Genomic DNA, 23,015 nt, shown 5'->3' on the forward strand with positions numbered 1-23,015 from the left:
GGTCAGTCTGTGCCTTACTTAGTCTAACGATCATTTGGAATAAATCGATGAATGTGAACTTCATTTCATTTTGTCATTTGTTTCTTCGTCAGTTTCATTAGGTGACTTTAATAACACTTAAAAATCAAATATCCCCTACTTTTTTTGAATAGTATATGTGGATAACCGCCTGGATAACCAGGTGATTGAAGAGTCTGGGCATTATGTGTTGCGTAAAGAGTTCCACCACATCCTGGAACTGTTGGATAGAAATAGAATTAGGTCAAAATAATGTCATTACACAACAAACATTGTATTTAGTATACTCATTTATTTATGATTTAAAGAAACAGGCACATTCATGACAAGAGGATCCAAAAAGCTAAAACGCGATTTTTCGTGCAATCAGGAGCCATAATCCAGGAAGTTACGATCGAATGTGCACGAATATTGACAGGAACCAAGATCGTTGGGATATAACCATTTATTTTAAGTTTCATCAAAAGCGGGTAAAAACTGTGACCTTTAGAGGGTCTAGAGGCTCTAAATTTTCGATTCTGTAATGGACATCTATCTATATTGCTTAAAAATTCCAATATGAGTTAATGGCGCGATTGGTGAGCGATTCAGGTGATCCTTCCAGTAGACGTTATGAGCGTTACAGAGCACAAGCACGCCCGATATAAACTTATCTAGGAATATAAATACCTTGTGTGGTTCCTGGTGCCGGGGTCGTGGAGCTGATAGGTACATCTGACGTAGCTTGCCAATTCAACAAGAAACCATTTCCATTGGAGTACCTATCAGTGTGAAAAACAACTTGCATCTGATTGGATGTGCTAATAATAGGATCGGGGATATTCGATCCACAATAACGAATCAACTCGGGACTGTCAGACGCCCCACCATCTAAAATCTGAATATAAATAATATTGATAGCAAAACAAAAACAGTGTTCGGGGTTTTCGATGCGATCTTCCCATATAAGTAGTGATATCGATTGTTCTAGAAGGAACAGATCATCAGATCTACATTACATCTGCCCACTCCTAATATGGTGTTATACAGAATGATACATCTTTCCACTACTAATATGGTGTTATACAGAAAGATAAATCTGTCCACTCCTAATATGGTGTTATACAGAATGATACACCTGTCCGCTCTTAATATGGTGTTATACAGAATGATACATCTGTCCACTCCTAATATGGCATTATACAGAATGATACATCTGTCCACTCCTAATATGGCATTATACAGAATGATACATCTGTCCACTCCTAATATGGTGTTATACAGAATGATACATCTGTCCACTCCTAATATGGTGCTATACAGAATGATACATCTGTCCACTCCTAATATTAACCAAATTACCATTGACAGTCCCTTTATTGTGTTACGGCCATCTTAATGTCTTAAGATTATATATTGTGGATGGTCTAATTCATTCAATATCTCGTCCACTCCATGGTCTAGAGAGTTGATTATATAGTGTGGGTGGTCTAATCTATCCAATATCTTGGCCATCTCATAATCTAGAGAGTCGATTATCTAATCCATTCAATATCTCGGCCACTTGATGGTATAGAGAGTTGTTTATCTAAGCCATTCAATATCTTGGTCACCTTATGGTCTAGAGAGTCGATTATCTAATCCATTCAATATCTTGGTCACCTTATGGTCTAGAGAGTTGATTATCTAATCCATTCAATATCTCGGTCACCTGCTGGTCTAGAGAGTCGATTATCTAATCCATTCAATATCTCGGCCACCTGATGGTCTAGAGAGTCGATTATCTAATCCATTCAATATCTCGGCCACCTGATGGTCTAGAGAGTCGATTATCGAATATTCAATATCCCTGCCATTTGATTGTCTAGAGGGTTGGGTGGGTTAAATGTCTAAATAATCATTTATATAATATTTGATGCCAAAATAAAAATAAGCAATAGACATATTTAGCTCTTACATAATGCATCTTTAAAAAGGGTGGAGTCTGATCAGGGGCATCTATAATTTTTCTATTAAATAGACATTCTATTAGACCTTGTTTGAGAGAGAGAGAGAGAGAGAGAGAGAGGGAGAGAAAGAGAGAGAGAGAGCACCACTGGATTCAATGACAAACTTTACAATCTAACACGCACTCATTAAACCATTCAGCCACCCAACCCCTCATTAAATTTACACAGAGGGAGACTAAGATTCGGCTACCCAACCCCCTCCCCCACTCATTCAATTGACAGGAAACAAACAAACAGAAACGTTTACCTTGACATAATTCCAGACACACACCGAACCTCTTGGTCCCTCCACATTAAATGCTGTAAATGATATACGTATTCTCATACCAACAGGGGCAGTAACTTTCCATGTACTGTCAGAGCTGTGTGGGTAACGGCCTGGGTAGAGAGGGGAGGAAATCTGCCCAGAACTACCCGACAAATCACCACCAAAAACTAGAAATAGAAATAGTAGGCGTCAGTTTTAAAATTATAAATAACTTTTGAATATTTTATTGAACATAATACCTAGAATGCAAGTTACACCACTTTGCCGGAAACCTTGTGAACATGATACACGTTTTAGTTTTTAATGGATGTTTTTTTAATTTTGGTTGGAAATGAAATAGGGTTTAACATCCTATTTATCTGCACTGACGCTAATGATGAAGTGCAGTCAGTCTGCTCCCAGTGTGCAGACAGTCTGCTCCCAGTGTGCATACAATATGCTCCCACTGTGCATGCTCCAACTGTGCAGACAGTCTGCTCCGACTGGGCTCATAAAGACGTGCATACAGTCTGCTATGAGGTAAATTTTCGAATTCCAACTATCAAGGGCTCTTTTACGTGCATTCCAACCCGAACAACAAGAACACTTCCGCCCTGCACTACTTGGAGCAAACCGGGCACTTGCTGGTTAGCTAGCCAGTGTTTATACACTGAGCTACTACAGCTCCCTGTCAAGTTGATACCGCTGACTTAGGGTACTGGACACACGGCAAGACTGTTTCACGTTGGAGTCCTGGTGTCGACTGAGAACCATCTCTTTTCATTTCATGTGTCATTCCTTTAGTTTAAACATATTCCATTTACACATATCAATAGGATTGGGAACAGTTTGGGCTGAGAAAAAATCTCTTCTCATTCCTTAAGTTTAAACATATGCAATTAGCATATATCAAAAGGATCGGACAAAGTTTCAAATTATAGAATTTTTTACAAGCTGAATAGTATTACCGGAATTATACTCCCCAACAAATCCGGTGCCTGTTGTTAAATTGTTCGATCGGAATTTCATCCATATTCCATTAGCTGTCGTTACATTAGAAGGTATTGATGAACCACAATATCGGCCAATCAAACTACCTGCTGCATTTACTTGTCGAATCTCTACGTAATCGGAAACACATGATGGACTCGATTCTATGTTAAAAACACTGAAATATAAACAGACGTCAGCCCAGGGGTCAGTATTACGTCTTTTATGTTTAAATCTAAAGAGAGGTAACAGATATGCAGGACTACCTCAGGGGTCAGTATTAGATTCCTTTGTTAAAATCTACAAAAAGGTATACCGATATACAGTATTAGGTTCCTTATGTTAATATCTACATAAATTTATAAAGATATGCAGGACTACCTCAGGGGTAAGTATTAGGTCCGTTCTGTTAGAATATGCAGGACTACCTGGGGTGTCAGTATTAGGCCCCTTATGTTAAAATCTACAGAAATTTATAAAGATATGCTGGTCTACCTCAGGGGTCAGTATTAGGTCCGTTATATTAGAATCTACAGAATGGTATAAAAAATATGCAGGACTACCTGAGGTGTTAGTATTAGCCCCTTAATGTTAAGATCTACAGATTACCTTAGGGGTCAGTATTGGGTTGGTATTAGGTCCCTTGTTTTAAAATTTACAGAAAGGTTTAAATATATGCAATATCATCTTGAATGAAAATTTATTGAAAGTTGAAGAGTATGCATGACTACTTTGGGGTTTACTATTAGACCCCTTGAGTGACAATTACTGACAGATCATAAAGTTTTAAGACAGTATGCAACATCACCTGACAGACCAGTTCTTATCCCTTTATTTAATAATGGGCTACTTTAGGGATTAGAATTTTTAAGTGCAAAAAGCTTCAAGATCCAAAATAAGCTCTTGTTAAATAGTGAAAATAAAGTTTTTCTTCAAGAAAATCCATGGTCTAGAATGTAGTATGTCGTTTTAACTAGGGTTACCCTATCCCTCCCAACTTGGATTCAGTTGATTTAAAGAGACATCCATCAGAGGATGCCAAATGTTGCAGTATTTTAATTCACTATATATTTGTTAAAATTGAATGGAATTTAAAGATTTTTTGGGCCCATACCCCCTTTAGAGTTTCATCTTTGACAATATTGTAGTTTTTAAGGGACTTAAAATGACGATCAACGATTTTAACTTTTATTAGAAAAATATAATTATCTTAGATTATCCAGACGTACCTGAATGATATCAAGATACTATTACCAGGTGAAGACTGGATTGTCCAGACACATTCTGTAGCTGCAGGGTAACTATTGGGATATGAAGGACTGGTAAATGAACCACTTTGAGCTGTAAACACACCACCACAACCTAGAATGGTAATAATTAATTTTTTGTTTTTCTTTAAATAGCATTAAGTAATTGACAAGCATAAATAAAATAAAAATAACTATATGGAATAACAATAACAGCGACGTTTCAACTTGGCTTCTCTTATCTCTATTATGAACCAGAAGGAATTTAGTAATTGACAAGCATAAATAACAGCCGACGTTCCAACTTGGCTTCTCTCATCTCTATCATAAACCAGATGGAATCAGTCCCGGAATATTACCTGGGCTAATGAAAACAGGCATACGCCATACAGTGTGCTATGAGGACAGTTTCGCCAGGAAAGTGGTGCTACGGCCTACTGTTATGTCGAATTTCCATTCTCAATGGTTCTTTTATTTGTACGTAAATGTGTATACGTGCCTCGCGTACTGGAAGCAAATTTAATCTAGGTGGCCCTGATGCATATGCAAGTCAGCAAACTTTACCGGAAGTATAATATGAAAAATGACGATGTGCACCTATTTTGGTGTATTGAGAACACGATTTGCTACATAACATAAAAATATAGGTGACTCTAAAGCCATAGTCTTGTAAATACATGAACAGGTGACCTTGAACCCAGAGTCATGTAAATATACGTGACCCTGAACCCAGAGTCTTGTAAATATAGCTGAACCTGAAGCCAGAGTCTTGTAAATATTGGTGACTCTAAAGCCAGAGTCTTGTAAATATACTTACTAGAAGCAGACTTGGTGTAGGTGGCCCTGAAGCCAGAACTCTGGGAATATCCGTCAGAAATAAATACAACAAACATGGCCGAGCCTTGGGATGTGATTGGCGCAGGAACAGTAGTACCGCAGTATGTTCCTATTTCTGGTGAATTGACATCATTACCATCCAATACGCGTAAATAATCGTGGTTACATCCACTTCCGCGTTGTTCCACATCCATATGTGTAAAGGTCAAGGTTATTCGGTCACCTGGAAATATATAAACAATGAGAGACAGGCAGACAGAGAGAGAGAGACAGACAGAGAGAGAGAGACAGACAAGACAGACAGAGACACATAGCTAGAGAGAGAGTGGGGGAGGGCTAGGGTCATTACGGGACTAACATATGGTTCATGTTTATAGGGGTTTTTAGCTGTGGTAGTAAACCGGAGGACCACAAGGCTGGACAGGCGACCATACTCCTTAGCACATACATGCCATTATGTCCTTGAATGAATTGAAAAGAAACTTACTATTATGATCAGCCTTGATTAACCATGTACAGTTGCTGTTCCTGTCGTACGCCTGGGGATAATTAGTGGACATGATAGCACCATCAGTTTCAGAATTCTTTCTACCACCACAACCTGTACAAATATAGATAGGCATTCACACATCTCATTAAATCACTCAACAAATACTGGGTCATTTTGGGACTAACACATGGTTCAATCTTATTTCGATAATTCCTTTATGCCTTAGAATCTATAGCAGTGGGAGGATTCTGGATGTCCTTGAGAAAACTAACAAGATCAGATTAGACACGCGACCCTATACTCCTTGTTCCGTACGTACAAGCGTTGAATCGAAACCACGCCACTTGACTCAATGACAGACTTCATGTCCAAATGAGACAACAAGTCAGATCGTTAAAAAGAGGAGGGAAAACGGATGACCAGGAGATAAACCCAGGAGGTAGGACAAGTGCAGCCTTCGATCGAAACAACGACACTTGACTCAGACCTTAGAATCACCCCCCCCCTCCTTTTTCTACTTCCCGATACGAATAATGAGGAGGGGTGATGAACAGCCTCACCCACCCCAGGAGAGGTGGGGTGATAAACGGCCTCAACCACCCCAGGTGAGGAGGGGTGATACACAGCCTCACCCGTCCCAGGAGAGGAGGCGTGATACACAGTCTCACCCATCCCAGGAGAAGAGGGGTGATAAAGAGCCTCACCAACCCCAGGAAAGGGGATGATAAACAGCCTCAGAGATCCCAGGAGATGAGGGGTGATAAACAGTCTCACCCACCCAGGCGAGGAGGGGTGATAAACAGACGCACCTACCCCAGGAGAGAGGGGTGATAAACAGACCCACCCACCCCAGGAGAGAGGGGTGATAAACAGCCTCACAAACCCCAGGAGAGGAGGGATGATAAACAGACCCACCCAACCCAGGAGAGGAGGGTGATAAACAGCCTAACCAACCCCAGGAGAGGAGGGTGATAAGCAGCCTAGCAAACCCCAGGAGAGGAGGGTGATAAACAGCCTAACCCACCCCAGGGGAGGAGGGGTGATAAACAGGCCCACCCACCCCAGGAGAGAGAGGGGTGATAAACAGAACCACCCACCAAAGGAGAGAGGGGTTATAAACAGCCTCACCCACCCCAGGAGAGGAGGGTGATATACAGCCTTACCCACCCCAGGGGAGAAGGGTGATAAACAGCCTAACCCACCCAAGGGGTGGGGGGTGAAAATGTATAGTTAATTAAGTTATCATTAAACCCCCTCACCCACCCTGCATAGTCAACAACTGAAGATTTAGCTTAAGGTCAGACTTTTCAGCACCCACCTGATGACGATGGGCATATAGTGGGCTACGAGGGAAACTTTTCCGTTTAAAGGCCTGTATATTTTCAACAGGATGGAAGCAGGCAACTAAATTGACCTCCACTTACTTGTTACATAGCTAGCTTTGAAACCTCGTGCTGCAAAGTCGCCATCTGATCTCAGTCTGATATAAACCTGATTATTGGACGATCTGTAAACACTTGGAATAGGAAGAGACGTGCCACAATGTTTCACTAACTCAGGAAACGACGTATCCCAACCATCATAAATCTGTAAGACACGTAATGATAGAGAGAAATAGGGTTTAACGTCCACTCAACAGAGAAATAAGGTTTAACGTCCACTCAACAGAGAAATAGGGTTTAACGTCCACTCTACAGAGAAATAGGGTTTAACGTCCACTCAACAGAGAAATAGGGTTTAACATCCATTCAATACAGGAAAGGGGGTTAACGTCCACTTACTATTTCACAAGTACTTATCAAGCATATAAACACAAATAAATAAAAAAGAATGTTAAACTGTTCCTATGTAAATGTTCAAATTTATTTGACGAAACTAGTGAGGATAGTGGACATGTGTGGTTGTTTTAAATGGCTTTTTTAGATTTTTGACTTTACACAATAATTTCCATTTTCGATATAATTGGACACGCTCTACTGAAGCGAGTGAAAGAAACTTGCGTTGCTATGGACACCATCTTAGTTCCAGGTTTTACGTATTGGAATATGTACATGTAATTGATGTATAATGGATGAAACGATATATTATATATTTGATAGTTGACAAGTATAAAATATAAAGCTTACTGCTACATAGTCGTAGTTACAAGTTGAACTTCCCTCCACGTCAAAATCATTAAATGTGATGACAACTGGTTGATTCTCCTCGACTGTGATCAACCACTGACAGTCCGTATTATGGGGATAATTACTGGGGTAGTTCTTGGATACGATCGTACCACTTGGTGTACTAAAGTTACCTCCACATCCTAGAGAACATAAAACACATGTATCATACCATCGTACCTAAATATCTTGGCTTATCTTACGCACTAGCGCAATGCTTTATTTGTCTGCCAGTGGTCCTGGTGACAGATGTATCAGATAAGCACGAGGGCGTCAATTATTCTGGGGTCTCTCTCAACTAGAATCCAGAACATTCCAGTCAAGTGTCCAACATCGTAATCACTTGACTACTAGAGCCGCAAAATAATACTGGAGACGGGGCTATGAAATTAAATGTTTTAACTATACGAGCACCAAATAGCTCCGAGACAAAAATAAAAACCATACGAACTTGTCGCCACCGGGGGAGAGATATCGAGTGATACTGACAAGCTGTACTGTTGACAATTATTCCGAATTCCAACTTTGAAGGGTTCTTCTAGTTCTCAACAATGCGTAGGCTAAGCAGGAACTCAGTTTTACGTCTAATCCGAAAAAATAACTAAAAAGGAGAGATAACTCTTACCTCCTGTTTGGGATTGATAGGTGGCGCTAAATCCCGTTCCGGAGATACGGCTATCTGATTTAAATCGTACAAACATGGTGTTTCCGGTAGTCTGGACAACTTGAGGTGTTGTCTTGGTGTGGCACAGATGAGCGATTCTAGGAGCTGAATCATCCGGTCCACCATAGATCTACAAATACAAATGAAATCAAATTGGCTCAAAAGATTATATTGAGGGAGTGAGTGAAAAATGGGATTTAACATTCATTCGACACAAACTATGACATACAGTGTGCGATGAGGGTAATTTTGTCCAGACAGCAGGATTATTTCTGCCAAGGGATCTTTTACGTGCAAGCCAATGTATACACGGGACCTCGGTTTATCGTCCCATCCAGACGACTATACGCTGCCTCTGCCCTGCATCACTGAAAATGCGAATACACGCCAGTAAATCCTGATGAAGTTTCTCGCCCAACGGAGGGATCAAACACTGGACCTCGAGGTTAGCGAACCAAAGTTCTACCCACCGTGTCATCGTGGTTCCAGAGATGAGAAAGAATTAAATTAAAAGACAATCAAATCCACTTACATCTAATACATCATAATTACAGTTAGAATGAGATTCTAAATCAAACGGATTAATCGTTAGTTGAATAGATTTGCCTGTTCCCACGGTGATCTTCCAGATACATTCTCTACGATTTGGGTAAGCGTTGGGATAGTTAGGACTGGTAAAGGTTCCGGTGGCCGTGAATAATTCTCCACCACAGCCTGTAAATAAATAACAAGTCTTTAAACGTACATTATACAAGAGCTAAATCTGCCTATTGCAGGTCTTTAATTCTCTCTGACTTACAATTCATTTATTCCAGTCTGATGGAAAATATACCTTATACACCAGTGGTTCTCAACCTTTCTTTGCCAACAGCACACTTTGGAACACATAAAACAAAATTGCGGCACACCTGGCTAAATATATATGAAAAATATTTGAATGTTGCAAAAACAACATGGCATACAACCGTAGACACAGACTTTTCATAGACACATAGAATGACTCAAACTATATAAAGAAAAACACAACCATGAACTTACCAGTAGACACCAGTGAATACTCAATTCGGATGACATGTTTTTTCGCATTTTCGTAGTGTGCAGTTCAAAATTTCGCGGCACACTTAGGAAGATCTCACGGCATACCTGTGTGTCCAGGCACACTGGTCGAGAATCACTTCATAACAAAATGAAATGAAATGGGGTTTAACGTCCTACTGTTCTGCTCCTATACTGGGCTAATGAAGACGGACATACGCCATATGAGGGAAAATTTGCCCGGGCAGCGGAACTATCGCCTACTCTTATATCGAATTCCAACTGCCAAGGGATCTTTTACGTGCATTCCAATCTATACACGGGACCTCGGTTTTTCGTCTCATCCGAAGGACTAGACAGCTGTCCTTGCCAGGCCCTCCGTTCTGCACCACTGACAAGGGGAAACCACGTCGGAAAATCCCGATGAACTTACTCGGCCAATGCAGGGATCGAACACGTGACCTCCAGGCTAGCGAGCCAGCGTCTAACCCACCTAGCCACTGTGGCTCCCCACTCCATAACAAAAAAAAAATATTCTCATTCTCAGACAATCCCTACCTGTGCCATACAGTGTGCGACGAGAGAGAGAGAGAGAGAGAGAGAGAGAAAGAGAGAGAGAGACAGAGAGAGAGAGAGCGAGAGAGAGAGGGGTGGGTTTTACGTCCACTCGACACAAATTAGGCCATTTCTGGACTAACATATGAATTAATTTTATTTCAATAATTCGCTTTCAAGTAGGGCTCTTTAGCAGTGGGGGGAACTGCAGGACTTGGAGAAACCCACATGAAATCAAGCCACTTGACGCCATGGCAGACCTAGTGATCTTACACTCAAACGTTAAACCAATTGACCACACCACCCAGCACCTACTCATAAAACAAGAAAGAGTTTACCGTCTGTTATCCATTCAAGTCTAAAACCATTTCCAGCTACGGATTGATCTGTAACCAGATTGAGAGATAGAGATGAACCATTGGTTGATATAGAAGGTGGGATGGTATTACCACAATATCGACCAATCGAATTAGATGTTGGTCTGTTACCATCAAACAGCTAAAACAAAAACAAAACAAAAAGAAAATAGTTAAACTTTCTGAATATCCAAATAGAATAACATGGCTGTACCATCATGGGTGGGGTGGGTGCTAATGATATTGAGTGGTTCGGGATTTGGACAATGTCCTAAACTAATAAGTTTATGTTTTTCGTTATAAAACACAAGTCATAGAATGTTGGACCGTGTGGACAGAACTTCACGACCAGTCCCCTAACACTAACCAGTCCCCTAAGCCTAACCCTAATCCACAACCAGTCCCCATACAAATGTGTGAGAATGTTTAGGACAAATATATGACAATGTTTTGGACAAATGTGTGACAATGTTTAGGACAAATGTGTGACAATGTTTAGGAGAGATGTGTGACAATGTTTAGGACAAATGTATTGCAATGTTTTGGACAAATGTGTGACAATGTTTAGGACAAATGTATGGCAATGTTTTGGACAAATGAATGACACTGTTTAGGACAATTTGTACGAGCGTCTAGAGGTCCCTACAAAATATATATATAGCTTCCTACCTGTAGGTAGTCATAGGAACAGGTAGCTGAGCCTTCAAGGTCAAAATGTGAGAAGGAGGCGTTGATCTTGTTGCCCATTGTTGTCTGTATTACCCAGGTACAGTTACGTATATGAGGATAGCTGTTAGGGAAATTGGGACTTTCTATTACACCATCGTGACTGGTTAATCTGGTATTACAGTCTGAAATACCAGAATGAAGATGACGTACAAAATTGATATTCCACAAGGATACAAACCTAATTCTTATTGTAAAACCAAGGGCCTTTTTCAAGAAATGAAATTAAATGGGACCTAACGTACTACTGTTCTGCTCCGACTGGGCTAATGAAGATGGGCAAATGTCATACAGTGTGCTATGAGGGAAATTTTGCCAGGACAGAGACGCTAAAGCCTACTCTTATATCGATGTCCAACTGCCAAGGGATCTTTTACGTGCACATCATTTAGCTTGCGTGTAGAGATCATGAGCAGTGGGAGGAAACTGAAGGACGTGGAGAAAACCCACAAGGTCGGATAGGCAACTCTACTCCTTGTCACGTTTAGGGAGTCGAAAGCACGTCACCTTAGTCAATGGTAGAACTTATATTCTACTCTCGTTATACCATTCGGTCATCCGACAACTGAATTAAACAAAAAAATGAAATGAAATGGGGTTTAAGGTCCTGTTGTTCTGCTCTGAACTGGGCTAATGAAGACGGGCATACGCCATAAAGTGTGCTATGAGGGCAATTTTGCCCCGAAAGCGGCACTACGGCTTACTCGTATATCGAATTCCAACTGCCAATGGGACCACGCTTTTTCGTCCCACTTGAACGACTAGACAGCTGTCCTTGTCACGCCCTCGAACTCCCGACCTCCAGACTAGCGAGCCAGCGTCTTACCCACATACACTGTAACAAAAATTTCCGTGAAAAAACGTAAAAAATTCCGGAAACAAAAATTACCAGGAAACTTTTATCCGTATTTGTTTTTCCTGTAATTTACAGAAATTCCTTCAATTAACATAAATTCCATTTTCAAATTCAGAAAAAAAATTCTGGTAAATTTTCTTTCCTGAGCATGAAGATGATAAAAATTTCATTGAATTAACCATTGACTTTATACCCGTGCGTCAAATAGCTTTATCTAACGTCCGCTTCCACCGAAGTGATATCGCAGATAATCTTTAAACATAACCTCTTTTCGCTAATATATGAATCGAGAGCAAGGTATCACAACCCGCCACTCGTCAGTGGTTGGAGGCTTTCAGTGGTAGACTCTGCTATAGAGACAAACTGACTTACACTGGCCAACGGGTTGTACTATCTGGATTTAAGCCTGCTTGATTACCAGATATTACAACATTACCACACGAGGCATTAAAACATATTTTTACTTATTTATGAAAATACTTACAATCTGATTTCCGTATGATGAATAACAATACACTTTATAGATCTTATAAATAATGGAAATTAGATATACATTTCAATTAATATACCAAACGTTACAAAATATGATTCTTCATATTATGGTTAATCCATTGAAATGAATACTATAACATGATCATTATTATAAATGATTATATATGTATACGATTACTTATCGTTGTACCGCTTATCCCATAAAAAAACAGAATTAAGTCCATTAAAGAACGGAATAAAACATTTTATCCCTAAATTTCACGGAACTTCTTTGTCATTCCACCGTATATTCCGTAAAATAACAGGATTAAGTCCATTATAGAAGGGAAAAAAACATTTTATCCCTAAATTTCACGGAAAGTTCCTGTTAAATACTGAATATTCCACAGAAATATATAAAACACGTAATTTGAAGAAATAATTCATGCTTTTAACACAATTTTACCAAAAAATCCTTTGATTAACAGAAAAAAGGTGTTAAACTACGGAATTCGGCCACATCAAAAATGGATATTTTTTACAGTGTAGCCACTGTGACCCAAATTAAATTAAGAGGAACTTACTGGTAACATAGGTTGCCTGGAAACCACGTCCTGCAGCACTAAAATCTGCTCGAAATTTTATCCATAGTTTGTTCGTACGTGATTGGATTGGAGAGGGAATCGGCGTACCACAGAATTTACCTCGTTTTTCCCCGTATTCATTTCCTTCCCGCACCTAAAAACAGACACGAAACCAGAGAGAGACCTCTCGCTCCACTAACCCAAGGCAAGGAGTGGGACCGCTTGCCCCAGGAATGGAGTGAGCTTACTCCAGGGTAGTAGGGGTGGTAAATGCTGATAATTTTACAATCAAGTAAACTGAAGGGCCATACAGTGTGCTATGAGGGAAATTTTGCCGGACAGCGGCACATCCGCATACTCTTATATCAAATTCCAACTGTCAAGGGATCTTTTACCTTCACGCCAATGTGTACACGGGGCCTCGGTTTTTTGCCCCATTCGAACGACTAGACAGCTGTCCTTGTCAGGCCCTCCGTCCTGCATGACTGACAAGCGGCGGGGTGGGGGGGGGGGCACGCCGGAAAATCTGGATGAACTTTCACCGCCAATTCAGGGATCGAACACCCAACCTCCAGGCTAGCGAGCCAGCGTCTTACCCATTTAGCCAACATTTCAAAACTCAAATATCTATAGCGGTACTATGTTCATCTGAAGACTGTTGTTATTTTGTCCATCTGCCAATCCGTCCACGGTATAGACAAAAATCCCTCAATTTTAAACATTTAAATAATAAACCAGAGAGAGAGAGAGAGAAATGGGGTTTAACGTCCACTCGACACAAACCAGGTCATTTCGGGACTAACATATGGTTTAATTTTATTTCTATAATTCGCTTGCGCGTAGGGGTCTATAGCAGTGGGAGGAAACCGGAGGACCCGGAGAAAACCCACGATGTTGGACAGGCGACCCTACTCCTTGTCACGTACAACCGGGGATTCGAAACCACGACAGTCGACTCAATGACAGACTTTATGATACAGCGCGCGCACGCTAACCATTCAGCCATCCAACCCCCCAAATAATAAACCAATAAAAAGTCTTACCATTAAGTAATCATAGTGACAGTTATGTTGTGCTTCAAGGTCAAAATCAGCGAAGGTCAAGGTTATTGTGTTACCTTGGTTAATGGTTATAGTCCAGAAACATTCGGAATTATGAGCGTATGTCATAGGGTAGTTGGGCGATATAAAACTTCCTGTAGACGACGTTAGATCGGCTCCACAACCTGCTCAATATAAAAATATTATTTGAAAATAGTGCGATAGTAATATATGGACGGGGGATCGAGAATGACGTCATGATTGCCATATTGGAACGTTATATCATATCAAAAATCAAAGTTCGTCAATCGATGCACAAGGAACAAGCATGGCAATTTTAGTCTTGAATTTGAGGAACTTTGGGGTTTTTTTTCGAAGAGCATCACCCACAACTTCAAGATACATGAGGTTTACATCCATTCAACACAAGCTAGGTCACTTTGGGACTAACATACGGTTAAATTTTAATTTACTATTTCCTTGCGAGTAGGGGTCTTTAGAAAACACCCAAAAAACCAACGAGGTTAGGCAGGCGACTCCACTATACACCCCTTGTCACGTACAAATGTGGAATCAAAATCACACATTTTGACTCATTGACAGATGTCACAATCTAAAGCACTGGCGTTAGTCCATTCGAAATTTGTAATATACCGACCTGTAGATGTTCCATCATAAAGAATCTTGAATCCACGAGCTGACTGTGATACATCTGTTTTAAATTTTAACCACATTCTGTTGCTATGGGAGACAATGATATTATCAATGGTTCTGCCACAATATTTACCAACCAATGGTGACGTCTGATATCCTCCATTTCTATAATAAAATATTATTGTTATCATTGTTATTATCACTTTAAAATAAACGGATGTAAATGTCAATTAATGAACAAAATAGCATTCAACAATTCATCAACACAATACTATCAAGGGCGTGAATCTGAAGGGGGGGGGGGGCGAATAAGCCTTTGCCCTCCCCCCCCCCCCCAATGATTTTGATCGCCAGGACAGATTTTCAAGTTTATATCCACATGAATGTCCCGTTGTGAAGGCTATCTAACCACTGACTTGGGTCACGCCACAGTTAGTGATCTTGACGATATCTTCCTCCTTAATTGAAGGTAGTCAATTACTGGTACAGTAACTGTTCGTTATTATTATGTTGGTTTATTAATGAAATGTTCCAGGTTCCGGGGTTCGTTCGTCGACCTTGAATACTATAGTTTTTTTGCGGAAAACAAATTGTAATTGTCATTTCAAGTGATTGATAGATATGTGTACAATGCAGGGTAGATGGATTTTGCCCAGATAGTAGTGTTTACAGTACTGTACTTTGACCTCTTGGACCGGGGTTACACGATTCAACGTTCCGGAACAGAATTCTCTCAATGCCTTGACTAGTTTGAACAAGACAAGACACACTGAATACAATTCAAAGATTTTAATAGAAGGGAGGGGGAATGACCGAATGGTTAGCACGTGCTCGTTGTATCATAAGGTCTGTCATTGAGACGCCTGTCCAACCTCGTGCATTTTCTTTGGGACCTCCGTTTTTCTCCCACTGCTAAGAAAACCTACGCGCAAGCGATTATTAAAATGAAATTGAACCATGTTTTAGTCCCGAAATGACCTACCTTGTGTCGAGTGGACGTTAAACCCTATTTCTCCCTCACCATCTCTTTTAATAGAGGGAATACAGGGAATACGGGGATTACAGGCAACAACTAATATAATTGACAGGTTTCAATTGAGAATTATAGGCCACAAGGCAAAAGAATACTGAATACCAAAAGTCATCCCACATAATCACCATAGCTAAACACATAACAGGACTCAATTCCATGCCAAAATATTCTTTCTGGATTAACAATGAAAGCAAAACCAGGGGAAATAACTCATGTGAACGTGTAAGTACCAAAATTCTTTCCTTCTACGTTAATATGTGCTCAACATAAAATATATTTACCTGATCTCAAGGTAGTCATAGTTACAGTTGACATGGCTCTCCATCAGGAAATCTGTCACATTTAATAAAATCTGGTTTCCATCGGGAACTGAGATAGTCCAGATACATTCCCGTTGATGTGGATAGTTACCTGGATAATTGGGACTAGTGATAACACCGAAAGTATCGGTTAGGGCGGCACCACACACTGGAAAATAAAACAGCCAGACTAGAAATTCATCACTGGAAGAAATAGAATTAAAATGGGGTTTAACGTTCTACTGTTCTACACCAACCGAACTAATGAAGATTGGCAAGAGAAAACGTTGCCTTGAGAGTGATGTTTTTATGTAATCTTCTTCAAATGATGCAGGACGAAGGGCCTGACAAGGACAGCTGTCTAGTCGTTCGGATGGGACGAAAAACAGAGGTCGCGTGTACACATTGGCCTGCACGTAAAAAATCCCTTGACAGTTGGAATTCGATATAAGAGTAGGTCGTAGTGCGGCTGTCCGGGCAAAATTTTCCTGATAGCACACTGTACGGCGTATGCCCGTTTTCATTAGCCCAGTTTGGAGTAGAACCATAGGACGTGAAACCCCATTTCATTTCATTTCATATATAACTGAACCTCACAAAGACAGACAGAAACCACACACAGAGACAAAAACCACGCACAAACAAAAAGCACACACAGACAGAAACCACACGGAAACTGAACCACATAAACAAACCCCACACACAAACAGAAACCATACACAAACTGAACCAAACACAAGCAGAAACTACACACAAACTGAAACATCATCATTATTTAGAGATCAAAATGTTATAAAAGGTTGAGGAAACTGTGAGAGTGAAAGAGGAAAGACAATAGACAATGAGGCGAAAAAGTGTATAGATAAGAAATTTAAATGCTTTTTATGAAAACATAGTATTTTTTTTCAAAAGTTATAGAGTAGTACGCCAGGACCCATCGCAAATTGCCCCACAGACCCAGCTGAGGTCGCGACCCAGAGATTGGGAACCTAGGCTTTATATGCATCCTTAGGGGTCATCAAAGAAAGAACCAATTTACTGACTGCAGACCCGAGGAGTTAGGGTGAGACTTGTTTTGTAAATGCATCAACAATATTTTATTTTAGGGAAATTTTAATAGTTATTGTAGGAGGACTGAACCAATCAAAAACAGAAACCATACACAAACTGAACCACACACAAACAAAAACCACACACAAACTGAAACCAAACACAAACAGAAACCGCATACAGGCTGAACCACACACAAATAGAAACCACACACAGAAACCACACACAAACTGAACAACACACACAAAAATAGAAACCAAACACAACCTGAACAACATACAAAAGGAGCCACATACAAATAGAAACCACACACAAACTGAACAACACAGAAAAGGAGACACACACATACAGAAATACAGACGACACGTCACATACAGTTAGACATACAGATAGGTAATAAACAGTAAGTCCATTGCCCTGATAGTTCGACCACAATAACTGCACATTCATAGAAACAAGACAAAACATAACAATCTTACGTGTACTGGCGTTGAGGGAAAGATAGGAGGCGGAGAAACCTTCATGAGCGATACTTGAGTCGGAACCGAATCTAACAGTCATTGTGTTACTTGTTGATGTTAAAACTGGTGGTAGAACAGATCCACAAAATCTACAATAAAAATAACAATTATTCAAATTATAAAAATATGAAATAATAATTTAAAAGTTTCAAATAGCACAATAAAGTATCCGAATAAATATCAAATATGACTACAATAAAATATCAAATATGACTACAATAAAATATCAAATATGACTACAATAAAATATCAAATATGACTACAATAAAATATCACTTATTACCACTGTAAAATATCAAATATGACTACAATAAAAGATCACTTATTACCACAGTAAAATATCAAATATGACTACAATAAAATATCAAATATTACCACATTAAGGTTAACATAGAAACTCCTGTACAAAGTATAGAATATTACCGTCCTAGACTGCTGCTGGTGTTAACCATAGCTTTGTCGTAGATTTGAACGTAGTCACGGCGACAGTTACAGATGTCGGACTCTATATAAAACGAATGGAATGTAAGTCTGATAATGTAACCAGGGGTAACGGTGATATGCCAGGTACAGTTAGCACCATGTGGATATGGATTGGGGTGACCAGGACTCGTCAGGGATCCGGTTGTATCTGTTAAAATTTCACCACAAACTGAAAAATACAAAAATAATAATTTGTAAACTTAAATTAAACATTTTGAAATGTTTTGTTTTAATGTCCTACTGTTCTGATCCAACCATGCTAATGGAGACTGGTGTACTCTATGATTAAGGCCTAGCATGGACAGTTGTCTAGTCGTTCGGATTGGACGACCAACCGAGGTCTCGTGTACACATTGACCCGCACGTAAAAGATCCCTTGGCAGTTGGAATTTGATATAAGAGTAGTCATAGTGCCACTGTACGGGCCCATTCAGGAGCAGAACAGCAGGACATTAAACCCTAGACAGCGTCGATACAACCTACTCTTCATTAAAGATTATAGGAGAATAATGTCATGTTTTTTTTTTAGATTGTTTTTATTTGAAAAAGATGAATTAAACCAAGATCATTTTCAAGCCTGGAAATTAAAGCATCTATCAGATTAATTCGGGCTCTGTCCAGTACAATATACATTTTGTGGTATTTATTGATGTTTTTTAATAAATGCCCGACTCAGGTACCAGGGGCCTGTTTCTCGAAATCTTAACTAAAGATAAAATCCAAATTTTAGTGGGTACTTCAATTTTGATTGACGCACTAAAATCAATCTAATATTATCCAATCAAATTACTAAAATTTGGATTTTATGTTACTTAAAATTTCGTGAAACAAGCTCCAGTTTATTAGTGTCTGTCAATTTATGAACGACAACTAAAATCATTTATTCAAGACCTGGCCATCTTGTTATTAATCTGATTAAAACACAGATCCTATTTCGTTTCGTTTTTCATAGTTCAAAATTTCGTTTTACTTGTCTTTACTACACTAGGATCTAGAAGAGTTGAGAGAGAGAGAGAGAGAGAGAGAGAGAGAGAGATTTTATTTCAATAGTTCGCCTGTGTGTAGGGGTACTTAGCAGTGGGCGAAACCGTAGAAAGACGTGGTTTAACATCTACTCCACACAAACTACGTCATTTTGAGACTAAAATATGATTCAATTTTATTTCAATAATTTGACTGTGGGAAGGTGTCTTGAGCAGTGGGAGGAAATCGGAGAACCGGGAGAAGCCAAAGAAACCTCCGAGAGGTTGGACAGGTGACCCTACTCCATGTCACGTACACGGGGTGAATAGAAACCACGCCACTTGACTCAACGGCATACCTTATGATGCAACGCATATATGTTAACCATTCGGCCACCCACACGCCATCTTTTTTAGAAGCCTTGGTTCTATATGAAGGATAATAAATACTCACCAGCTTCCTCTCTTGTAAAGGTTGCCTGGAAACCATTATTGCTAACTGATCCGTCCGTCTTGAATTTGATCCACATCAAGTTTTGCGTAGATTGTTGAACAGCTGGAACCTGAGTTCCGCAGAATTTACCCAGTACTGGAGAATCTGCCCCGCCACCATTTCGTATCTAAACGATATTACAGGTTTAGGTGTTTAGATAATAACATCCAGACATATTTCAGTGGTAGACAATGTCATCAATGGCAGACATATTTCAGTGATAGACAATATCATCCAGACATACAGATATACTGACTGAATAATTCGGGTGGCAGGCTCTTTATCAGTTTGTAGGCATAGACCATGCGGTGTGCGTCCAGTAGCAATTCTGTTGACTCGATCAACGAATTCCAACTTAATTTGGGCAGATGGATGGCCGAATGGTTAGCACGTGCACGCTGTGTCGTAAGGTCTTTTATTGAATCAACAGTCGTGGTTTCGATTCCCTGCTTATAGGTGGCAAGGAGTAGGGTCACCTGTCCAACCTCGTGGGTTTTCTCACGTTAGTCCCGAAATGACCTAGTAAAACCCATCTCTGTCTGTCTGTCTGTCTCTGTCTCTCTCTCTCTCTCTCTCTCCAACTCGGTTTACTGTCCCATCACAACCAGAAACTGAATATTCATGAAATCAAAAAAATGGACATTTTTGTAAAATTGTACATACCTCGACATAGTTATAATTACACGACCCTGCACTGGTAGCTCCCTCTATATCGAAACCACTGAAAGTGAGGACAACTCTATATCCAGCAGGCTGGTTAATCAGGTACACACATTCTTTATTGTGGGGGTAACTATTAGGGTATGATGGAGATTGAAGAGTTCCACTAGATTCTGTAAATGTTCCACCGCAAGCTAAAAAAACCCCCAAATGGATAGCTTTTTTTTATATTTATGAGTAAATTCTTACTTAATTACAATGTTGGAAATCTTCATATTTACTACAATAATTTTGAACTAACAGACAGAAAGAGTGACGACTGTGATACTGCACGAGTGCATCAACCTGAGTGTTGTATCTATATATTATGCATTGTCTAGCTCGAGACAACTTAAAATACAGATACACTCTCGAGAACATTTCTTCCCATATAATCAACACACGAGTTCAATATTTTCACATTGTTTTTAAATATTGGATGGCAAACATCAAATGAAATGAAATGGGGTTAAAGGTCTTACTGTTTTGCTCCAACTGGGCTAATGAAAACAGTGTGCCATAGGGGAAATTGCCCGGAAAGCGGTACTACAGCCTAGTCTTATATATCGAATTCCATCTTTCATGGGATCTTTTACGTGCTGCTAATGGTACAGAGGGTCTGTCGATTATACGCTGTCCCTTACCAGGCCCTCCGTCCTGCACCAATGACAAGGGAGCCAACATCACTGGATGACGTCGACCTTAAAATATCAATACACTATCCCACACATCCAGTCCTATGAAAACGTCACCCCATACCAATATGTCTGCCATGTTAAATAAATAATGTACTATTAGCCAAGCGTGATGTTGACGATAGTGTATACTAACCTGCTTCCCAGGTGGCTCGGAATCCACTTCCACGTTGTGAAGCATCTGATTTAAACATGATCCAGATGACGTTACTGGAACTGGAGAGAACAGACGGTATATTCGTTCCACAGTATTTACCAATAACAGGTGAAGTCTGTTCATCACCATCTCGAACCTGGTTCAAACATAACAAAACCAAGATAAAATGAAATAACGCCATACTTTTCTGCATCGACTGGGCTAATGAAGATAGCCATACAGGGATATATTTTTCTCTACACCAGTTTTCTATAAATTAGCATAGGGGTGGGGGGTGGATGGCCGAATGGTAAGCACATGCGCACTGTCTGTCATTGAGTCAACTCCGGTTTCACCCAACTGCTAAAGACCCCTATGCGCAAACGAAGTATTGAAATAAAATTGAACCATATGTTAGTCCTGAAATGACCTAGTTTGTGTCGAGTAGACATTAAACCCATTTCTTTCTCTATAAATTAATAGAAAATGTTTTGACAGTTTCCGGATTTTTCATGACTAGAGGTGTCAAAGATTAGCAGTGAGAGGACCAGGAGAAAACTCACCTTATTGGACAGGAAACCCTACTCCTTATTATGTACAAATAGTGGGATTTGAAACCTTATGACATAAACCACGTCATTAGACTAACAGACCTTATGATATAAAGTGTGAGCGTTATACCATTTGTCCACAAAAGTTGTCTTTGGTAATATATTTATTAATTCACCCCTTTCACACAAATAAAAATAAATATGAAACAAACCTCAACAAAATCATATCGACATGAAGCTTGACTCTCAAGATCCATGTTCGTAAATGTCAGGCTAATCGTGTCTCCAGGTGTAACTCGGATTGTCCAGACACACTGTGCATTATGGGTATATGCGTTCGGATAATTAGGGGAGATAACTATTCCCTGATCTTCTGTTAATTCACCACCACACTGGGCTCCCGCTACAAAATAAATCATGTCATGCGTCATTTCTTTTATTTTCAATCAAAGAGACAGTTGCAAATGAACTGAGGAGAATATTTATCCATGACCTTGGGATATCTTCTTAAAAAAACATGGACCATTTAACATTTCATTAAGAAAACAAAATCAAAATACCAACAGTAAATAATAGGGGATGCTCGATTCACAGTCCAGAACGTCCCGAATTGACAGAATTGCAATCGAGTAACGCGGAATTCAGTTCTGTCACAGTTCTGTCAGTCCCGACAACGGAGGTGGTGTGAGTAGAATCGTGACGTAATTAAAAGGTTTCGGCTACACGGTTGGTTGAGATATTTACTTATTCAGTCGACGCATGGGCAGTAGCCCGAAATCATCTTTTCACTCGATTGTCACTATTTTTGAAATCGAGTACCCCCATAATCTCTCAGCTTGGATTTAATCGCATTAAAAAGAGGCACATCAAAGATTTTTCACAGATCTATATTACGTTTCGTTTTTTTATACTTTGGATGGCCTACACTACATGAAGATCAGACCGGTTGTAGTGGAAGGTCGGTCAGAGGTCATACGAGCGACTTTTGATCCTATTACGTCAGACATTTGATTAACCAATCAACGTTGATGTTTCTAGTGGGATACCCACAGTTCCGTGCACCGCACACCAAGAACTTGTAGTAACAGACTGTTTCATTGGCTAACCCCTCACATCAACCAGAATGCATGTTATATGAAAAATCTTCCAGATCCTAGTGTAGTGAAGACA

General features: G+C 39.8%; 1 protein-coding gene across 1 annotated transcript; it reads right to left on the reverse strand.

Moving 5' to 3' along the window:
* Nucleotides 1–158: 158 nt before the first annotated feature.
* Nucleotides 159–22,954, reverse strand: LOC126822332 (cubilin; the record flags this gene model as incomplete). The annotated part of the gene is made up of 23 exons (XM_050551160.2): nt 22,058–22,954; nt 21,295–21,451; nt 20,428–20,618; nt 19,726–19,891; nt 18,250–18,478; nt 17,785–17,915; nt 16,238–16,424; nt 14,928–15,088; nt 14,273–14,454; nt 13,230–13,383; nt 11,262–11,443; nt 10,575–10,734; nt 9,179–9,360; nt 8,608–8,776; nt 7,944–8,125; nt 7,242–7,404; nt 5,815–5,928; nt 5,308–5,550; nt 4,473–4,605; nt 3,222–3,421; nt 2,254–2,441; nt 688–895; nt 159–238 (listed from the first exon to the last, which is right to left on the reverse strand). Coding segments are annotated over exons 1-23 (3,981 nt in total), but the record flags the coding sequence as incomplete, so codon positions are not given.
* Nucleotides 22,955–23,015: the final 61 nt, after the last annotated feature.

The sequence above is a fragment of the Patella vulgata genome, chromosome 5, assembly GCF_932274485.2.
Source record: "Patella vulgata chromosome 5, xgPatVulg1.2, whole genome shotgun sequence".
Taxonomy (NCBI): Eukaryota; Metazoa; Mollusca; class Gastropoda; family Patellidae; genus Patella; species Patella vulgata.